General features: G+C 38.8%; 1 protein-coding gene across 1 annotated transcript; it reads right to left on the bottom strand.

Annotated features, from left to right (window-relative positions):
* Window positions 1-1,763: 1,763 nt before the first annotated feature.
* On the bottom strand, window positions 1,764-8,508 carry trnt1 (tRNA nucleotidyl transferase, CCA-adding, 1). Its single transcript, XM_043708386.2, has 7 exons — window positions 8,348-8,508; window positions 7,570-7,763; window positions 6,580-6,718; window positions 6,310-6,436; window positions 4,009-4,202; window positions 3,616-3,869; window positions 1,764-2,526 (listed from the first exon to the last, which is right to left on the bottom strand). The coding sequence occupies exons 1-7, from the start codon at window positions 8,469-8,471 to the stop codon at window positions 2,278-2,280; spliced, it is 1,281 nt and encodes a 426-aa protein (XP_043564321.1). The 5' UTR covers window positions 8,472-8,508; the 3' UTR covers window positions 1,764-2,277.
* Window positions 8,509-8,982: the final 474 nt, after the last annotated feature.

Below are 8,982 nucleotides of genomic sequence, written 5' to 3'. Positions count from 1 at the left end.
GAAAAGTAAACATAAAGCCCATAGAGAACAAGTCCAGGGAAATAATTAAGGGTATCCAGGTAATGAATAAATACTTTTCAGAATAGAAGACACTGAATATTTTAACATTTTGGAATGCTATTAAAGGGCAAAAGGAGAGGAAATAAAAGTAATTTGAGAAAAAGTGCTAGGAAAATGAAGGGGATCAAACACTGAATTGTCCCCTGGACCTGATGTGATACATCCTATGATATTGTAAATAGAGGCAGCAGATGCAACAATCTTCCTGGAATCCATTGATTCTGGGAAAAAAGGTTTGAAAATCTACCAACATAACACCTTTATTTGAAAGGAGACCAAAAACAGGTAACTATAATAGCTTAACATGTGTTAGTAGGAAAATGTTAGATAAAGGGTGCAATAACATGTTAATAATAAGTCAGCAAGGCTTGTGAAGAAAATCATGCCAGACAGATTTAATAGAATTTTGAGGTTAGCATATTTGATTTTCAGGTATGCAATAAGATACCACATATTCAGCATTTTAATAAGAACGCGGTTTTGGAAGTGAATTTGCACGAAGAGAGGAATGGCTAACTAGCAGGAGGGCTGGGAATAAAGGAGCATTTTCAGGATGGCAACCTGCAACAAGTGGTATGGCGGTGGTAGACCACTACTGGGGCAACCATAATATATTAACAACTTGGATAAGGAAAGTGAATTTACTATAACAAAGTGTGCAGGTGATAAAAATAGATGGCAAGGCAAGTGGTGACAATGACAAAATCTACAAAGGGAGTAGACAGGTTAAGTAAATGGACAAATTTAGCAAAATGGAACATAATGTGGAAAAATGAGATGTTTGCAGGAATAGAGGAGAAAGACTGCAGGAAGATACAGAGCAATGACATTTAGGAGTCCACGTCCATGCATCACAAAAGGCTCGTATCCAAGGTCAGCGGGTAACACGGAAAGTAAATGGAAGGTTGGAAAGAGTAAAAAGAGGGAGGTTTTGCTAAAACTATACCAGGCACAAGTCAGACACAGTTGGAATAGGCCCTTTACCTAAAAGGTGGATATACTGAGATTTGAGACAGTCCAGACAGATGTGTTTATGGACTTTTTAAACCATACTTAGCAGTTTTTCTTATTCATGAGGCTAATACAAGGTATGGAGGAACTGTCTTAAGAGAAGATATTGAGTAGGTTGGGTCTATAATCGTTGGAATTTCGAAGAATGAGAGGCAGCCTTTTTGCATCATACAAAGATTCTAGAGAGAAATTAATAGAGTAGATGCAGCAAGTTTGTTTCCCCTTGTGAAATTCTAGGCCCAGAGGGTATAATCTCAGGACAAAGGGGTCTCACATTTCAGAGGAGATGAGGAGAGATTTTTCTCTTAAGGGTAGTGAAACACTGGAATTCTTGACTGCAGATGGCTGATGAGGCTGGGTCATTAAGTATCTATAATGCTGAAAAAGATGGATTTTTAACCAGTAAGGAAATCAAGGGTTGTTGGCAAAAGGCAGAAGTGGAGCTGAGGATGATCAGATTAGCCATGATCTCAGTGAACAGCAGAGCAGAGATGATAGCAGAAGTAGGTCTTTCAGCCTCCAACTTCTGGTCATAATTTGTTGCTTATCAGGAATAATTACTGTTTAGTGAAATAGCTTATTACAGTTGTTAAAGTAACACCAATTCACTGCAATTGCAATCGAAAAAATCATATCTTAAAAACTGAAAACATAGATATGAAAACTTTAGTCCAAAATCTGAGAGGCAAATGGATCAATAACATCTGATAATGAGCTCAGATTTTTAATTTTCTTTAAATGTCCTTCATTACGAAACAAACTACATAATAGATTACAGGATAACAGGCAAATCAGAATGCAAATTTAACATAGAAAAAATATTTTAGACCTTGTCCTTCAGGTTTCTTTAAAGCCTGTCATTTATCTAGTACAGTGAACTAATCTTTAGCTATAGAAGCTGTTGGAACCTTGAAGGCACAATTAGATGAAAGAATCACCAAATCTAAACTGACTCCTAGTCATCCACATGTATCCAAATCTATCAGATGGATTTTAAATCTGATTCTTTTTCTTAATAAAACAAGCAATGTAAGTAAACTACAAGGATCTTGATGACAGAAAGTCAATGAATTTAAGATGCCATACAACAAACATATACATAATCAAAATCCAAGGTTGATAAGGGTTACAACAAAAACATTTAGGAGAATAAAAATAGTTTTCAATGTAACAGTCTTTTTTTCTTCATTCCACAATGAGATGTGTTTATGGACTTTTTACCATACTTAGCAGTTCTTCCTTATCCATCAGGTAACCACTCTTTTTCCACGTATTCCGAAGTTCCTGCAACATTGTCCCAATTTCCTTTCCAGAAATAATTCCTATTCTTCTTAAATCATGGCCACTAACAGGAAAGCGTGGAATCGACCACTGTTCCATAGCTTTTAGTAACTTCTCCTCTCCTTGGTACTTTAACAATTCGCATACTCTGCTTTGCACATCTGGTTCCCTGGACTGAAATGTGAGCAGAAAACAATTATACCAAAGCAGCACCACCACAAATCATTCAGCAACCAACTTAACCATACAATTATAACAAGTCAACTAATGAAGGGATTGCTTGAAAATTAATGGTTAGGAACTTTCAAGAGAAATGCAATTTTGAGATGTTAAGCCTGTGATCTGTCTGCTTTTAACATCCCAAATGTAACACTGATTTCAACACCAAATGAAACTTTTGTAATACAAGCAGTGGTAACTCTTGGATGTTAAAACACCACATTGGCATCTTAAAATGGTTGACAGTTTCAGAACAATGCATAATAAAGTCTGATTTTACATTTTCTGTTTATTAAGGTAGCAACAATTTTGAATCTAAACTATCTACCTTTGTTGAAACAAAAAGGCTAAGTTCATACAACAAGTGTTAGTAGAGCCAGTTAAATTTGTGATTCTGTGGTCCTGCCTGACCAGGGAAAATGGTTCTATGCTTATTAAGTACTTCTATTGTCAAAATTGGTGTTCAAAGTAGTCTTTGAATACTCAACGCCCCAGCAATCTTATGTTTTCTAAAACAATTCTGAATTTGATTCAGTGGGTTTTCCACTTTTGTTATTGAAACTACTCAAGAATGATACAGAATCAAACATAAAAAGCCTCAGCATGGATTTAGTATGTCTCACCTAATTTGCCATAAATGTTCAGGTGAAATCAGCCACAATGTTTTTTAATTACCTGATTTAAGATGAGAGATTCCCAATTCATAGAAATTAACAAACGCTTTGACTTATGGTCAGAACGTTCTCCCTCAGCTCTGCACATGCGGGCAGCACTCTGGATATGTAATATATGATGATGCAACATAAACTTCAATGTCCAGAAGAGAAAGAGAAGAAACACTGGGCAGTACACAAAGCCCATTTTAGCATTTTACCCCATTTTAAAAACACTTCAAGAACCAAGTGTTTGAGGTTCTTTTCCCCAGAAATTTTCAAATATTTTGAGACAATGGAATGCTTTACTTTCAGAAGATTCAGTAAATAAACTGATTTTTACTTGTGTTGCCATCTTTTCACTTTGAAAATTATAAATATTTTTACTTACATCTATAATGAAATCTCTGTAGGGTTTTAATGGATCAGCCCCATCAGCCTTGATCAAATCTCTTCTGTACTTAACAATGAATAAACCAAGTTGTTTCTCCTCTTTCGATATTTTGAGTCTCAAATCAAGCCTCAGAACATCATCCTGTGTTCGAAACAGTGCTGAAAGTACAGTCATAGGCTTTGGAGAATGATGGTGTGCATTTTTGCACACTTTGTTCAGTTCTTCCAGGTTGCCTTCAATTACTGGTAATCCTACAGGAATGGATGAAGGAAATTAAAAGCTGAAATACAAAGTTAAATAAAGATGGCGCATAACTATCTACCAAGTTATAAAGCTATGAAGGGAATGTACATTACTAAACGAGATACACCAAGAACGATATATGCCTACCAATATACTGGGCTACATCCAGGTCATACATGAGGTTGACAAGATGAGCAGCGTGATTTCCCACTAAGGTTTTTTTCAGCTCTAGCCAGATTCTCTCTCCGGAAATCCCTGCAAGACCCTTTGCATACTGTTTAATTGACTTGAGTGCCTTCGAGTCATGGTCCCCTGCCTCTTTGGCAACCTTGCCATAAAACCTAGAAGATATAAAGTTATCAGTATAATGAACCAGATTTTATTCTGTGGTTTCCAGGCTTATCTGCTTCCTACAATAGTTATTGTACCAGTCCAGCCACTCTTCCAGAGAAAGAGTCCATAGACCCAAATGTGTTTTGAGTTTTATAATTTGCCTACAGAGAGAAGGATAAGCTTGAGTGGAGGGGTAGGGCTCTAAATGACAGGGGTCCCTCATTTGCCATAACTTGCTTGTCTTCAGCAGAATTTTATCCATAGTGCTCAGAGCATGGGGTTGCTGCATATCATGACCCAAAATTTCCATCTGCCACATGAGCACAAAGTTAGTTTGTGAATATGGTGCTTTTCACAAGTTGTCAACAAAACTGAATTTTATACCATTCTATCCATCTGAGAATCATACCTGTGTAACTTGATTAATTTATCACATACTTGTTACAAATACAGTGAAAACTGTTGTACTATTCCTAAAGATGCTACTGTCACATTAGGCATGCTTAATGTTTTCTTCAAATAATTATTGAACAATTACTTTGCAAGATATATCCTGCCAAAAGCAAAGTGTGCCAGTCACATGCTGGTACCATTGGTGAACAAAAATCAATAGTTAAGATACCTTTACCAAATAAATTTTTGGAGAGTTGAGGATACAGAGAATAAAGCAAAGTATAGGAGTAGCACAGTTGCCTGTACTAAGAAGAAACCCACACGATGCTTTCTCACCATCAAATGCCATGCAATACTCCTCAAACATTAACTCTATAGTCCTCTTTCTTTAATGAAATGAAAGGCCAGTTTGAATTAAAATTGATATCTATTGGTTATAGTCTCACTTACAATTGGGGAGGAAAACAGCACAAGGTCAGCATGGGAGGATCAGATCTCCTGTACCGATGGATGTGGATCTGGGTGAAAGCACATGTACACAAATTTAATTCAATGTATGGGTCGAAACAACCAGGCTCAAAACAGCACACCCGGCAACTTGCAAGTTCTAATACATGAAGCTACAGGTAAAAAAGGATGAGATCTCAAAAGATCCTTTATTAAAATACACTAAGTGAGAGTTGCACCTTGATGGCATGGAGGGATCCCACAAATATAGAGTTCTGCTCCAATGAAAATCATGTACATAGGCCCTTCTCTCTGTAATTGCATTTGAAAATCAGATTCTGGAGGAGTGACTGAATTTAGTATCACATCATCGGTACATAAAATCTCTACTGTATTGCAGCATTCTATTACCTCAATGCATTATTGACAGCAAGAGGGTTCAAGAAAGGAGGGTATGGAGATTGTTTTATAAAACATAATGGTCTCTGCCATCAAATCTGAAGCAAATACACAAGAAAACTGAAATAGCACAGTCCAGTGTTTCAAGCAGATCATAGTGTATGGGATATGTCAGATCTGGTGGGAAGTGGAGGATTGTCGAGATAGATATGGTATGGCGTTCAGTCATTTGGGGAAGTATGGTGGAGTTGAGTTAAATTGAACAGTTAATCAGAAGGAACTCTTGATATTTAATAATCTACGCTTCCTCAGTAACTATCTACTTAAATGTAGAGGAATCTTCAAATTCTCCAATTTAAATGGATACTTTACAGGGTTCTTGGTGTTGGGCAAATCTTTGATTTTCAGGGCAAATATTTCAGTCTGCTACAATGGAGATTTGTGTGTAACTCCCATATGTGCATTAGAAATTATGTGAATACTGGAAAATCTGGGTCATTACTTCTAGAAAAGTTACGACGTAACAAACATGAAAATCCAAAGAATGAGCGATCTACTTAGTCATACAGAAATCATTTTTAAAATGGGAAATGGTTTATTGTAAAACAAATTTCAGATTCTGTGAAGATCCATGTGAGAGTTTAATTTTAATGAAACCAAAATGCAAGGATTTAATGTTCCTTGGGTAAATTAAACTTGCTTCTGTGTCATCGAGTCTTTGATGAAAATTTGTAGTGAGAATACAATTCCTTCCAATTATCAGGGAATAAAAACTTCTTTCATAAACTAAAACTATGTTAAAATCACCCCATACAATATTGTTTTTTAAAATCATATTTTTAATCAGATATAACAGTAAAGCAGAAATAAACCAACCTGAAATACCGCATTATTCTCAAATAATCTTCTTGTATCCTCTGTGACGGATCACCTACAAATTGAACTTTATGGTTTTTCAGATCTTCATAACCATCAAAATAATCATACAGTGTACCGTCCAAATCTAAGTAGTAACAGAAACATCAAATGAGCTTCCATACAAGGTTACAGCTCAAGAAAAGTACATAAATTTTAATATTTAACAAGAACAAAAATTAAGAAATGCAGCATGAAGCACTGCCCATTTGAACTAAAATAGAAGATTACCTAAAAACATGGCGTTAATCGTCAAGTCTCTTCGTTGAGCATCTGCCTGCCAGTCTGTTGTGAACCGTACATCAGCATGCCTCCCATCTGTTACAACATCAACTCGCAACGTAGTAATCTCAAAGTTCTGATTGTTCACCTATACGATATATTTAAAGTTAGTAAATTACAACTTTTTGTTATGAACCCAAAACATATCAATATTCGCTCAGTTCATTTAAACTGACTCAAGGAATTTAGTGACTAAAAATGGTTAAGACTTCACACTCCAAAATAAGTGAACTACAATGATATCAAGTTCCCGGCCCACCAACCCTAATACAGATGAGTGTCTTAATTATTTTTAGAAATACAGTATTTAGGATTGTAGATTGCAAACTACATAATAGAAATAACTCCGTAACTGTAACGAGAAATGCTTAAATAATCTAAATTACCAACTAATTCAAATGAATTAAGAGCAAATTTAAATAATTTCACAAAATTGCTTAAACCATATCAAACTTGTTCCATTATTTGTAAAAGCTAAATAATGAACATTTATTTATAAAGGTTAAACAATAACAAACATTTTAACAATTGGGTTTTTGAAGCCTTCTGTTCAAAAGTCTTCCAAATTCTTTATTCATACAAATTTGAATAACTTAAGTCAGCCAATCAAACTCAGGAGGCTTCAAAGACATTTGTACTTTTGGCAGTATTAGCCACAGCAACATTTTAATAGAAGCCAACTCAATATTTCACTTCGACGTTGCTGTATACTGCTGAATTAGTCTTTTGTTTTGCCATAACCTTATCTTACAGTAATCAACTTAATAGTTGTCTTAAGTTCCTGTTACAGTAAAAGTTGATTTTAAGATTAAGCCTGCGTATATAATGTTTCTAGACAATAAATGCAAATGTTGGGATGGAATTAGATCTTAAAACAGAACTAAATGGTTTATTTAAGCTGCAGAGAAAGACTGGCCTTTGTTCATATCTTAGACCTACTCTTGCAGTGATGGTGCCATGCTTCTCCCCTTTATTGTTGATCAACCGGATACCAGCGGCCTGGAACAATTCTTTCATACGGTCGGGGGTAGCCGTGGTGGCAAAGTCCACATCTTCTGGCTGCTTGCCACTTAATAAATCCCTCACGGCGCCGCCTGCTATCCTCAACTCGTACTTGTTTTTACTGAACAACTCTGCAAGGAGGGGGGGGAAAGAGAGAGAAAGAAAATGCGTAGTCATTTTTTTTTAATATTTTGCAAGCTCTCCAGAACACTTTCACCCATCAAAAGTAAAAGATCGAATCAGTTAAGAGCAGGGAAAGACAATGTAACAAAAAAAAAAGGAAACAAAAGGAGCTACAAAAAGACCATAACCACAGACAGACAGGGAGGGAGAATAGATGAACTGCGGGCCTTCAGATAAGGACATAGACTTGAGAACCAAACAGAGACATATCGTGATTGACTTGGGTCAGACAAGGACGTTATTGCAGACTTGGATCAGACAAGGGATTGAGAAGGAGGGCAGCATCAGGTCATAGGGACAGGTGTGTGTGTGTGTGAGTGTGTGAGAGAGAGAGAATGTCAAACAGAAATCGGGAAAGAGGATGAGAGCGCAAGGGAGAACGTAAGAGACCGAAGGAGAACGAGAAAAGCCAGAAAGAGATCGGTGGAGACACACACACAGAGCAGGCCGCAGGCTCGACACAGAGTGCTGTTAAGATGGCGGCCGGCCCATCTCCAGCGCCATCACTCCCCGGTCACCGGGGCAGCCTCACCTGCGACAGTCTTCAAGCCGTCCGTGAACAGCGACTCAAACTCCACCGTCTTCAGCTGCATGGTGAACAGGCCCCGCGCCAAGCCGCCGCACACACCGACTGCGCGCAACACACGGCTCCACATTCAGTCGGACGGCCGCCTGGGGAGGGGGTGGGGCGAGGCACGGGCCAGGGGGCGGGGCTGAGGGGAAAGGGGCGGGACCTCAGGCTGACGAGCTGGAGGCTTATTGGGAGAGCGGCGGAGGATGGGATCAGGGGGTGGGGCTTATGGGAAAGGGGCGGGGCCTCTGGACGGAATGGTTTCGCCAGCGTGGAGACGGGACCGCTGATGGGTGGGACGGGGTCCCGGAAGGGGGCAGGGCCTCTCGGCCTCCTAACACGCCTGTGTGGGGCGGAGGATGTCGGAGGCCCTCAGAAAGAGGCGGGGCCTCCACGGGCCGGTTTCCGGTGGAAGGCGAGGCCTCAGCGAATGGGCGGGGTCTAATGGAGAGGCTGGGCCTTGGGTGGGGCGGGGGAAACCACGCCTGCGCACTGTCTGTGGAATCAGTGCAGTTGGCGCAGGTCAGCAGGTGAATGCAGACTTGTCCATCACTGTGTGCAGGACCCAGTGGGTCAGGGGAGACGGTGATAAATAA

Source organism: Chiloscyllium plagiosum, unplaced genomic scaffold (genome assembly GCF_037043375.1).
Source record: "Chiloscyllium plagiosum isolate Xiang-an unplaced genomic scaffold, Cpla_swu_hap1 HiC_scaffold_14, whole genome shotgun sequence".
NCBI lineage: Eukaryota > Metazoa > Chordata > Chondrichthyes > Orectolobiformes > Hemiscylliidae > Chiloscyllium > Chiloscyllium plagiosum.
The sequence above is the reverse complement of the archived record's forward strand: the minus strand, read 5'-3'. Positions and strand labels throughout refer to the sequence as shown.

Excerpts from the sequence above, each read along its gene's own strand:
- trnt1 (XM_043708386.2), bottom strand. The coding sequence starts at position 8,471 with ATGTGGAGCCGTGTGTTGCGCGCAGTCGGTGTGTGCGGCGGCTTGGCG. Across the intron at positions 7,764-8,347 it reads CGGCTTGAAGACTGTCGCAG|AGTTGTTCAGTAAAAACAAG; the intron begins GTGAGGCTGCCC and ends CCCTCCTTGCAG. Across the intron at positions 3,870-4,008 it reads GGATGTAGCCCAGTATATTG|GATTACCAGTAATTGAAGGC; the intron begins GTAGGCATATAT and ends CCATTCCTGTAG.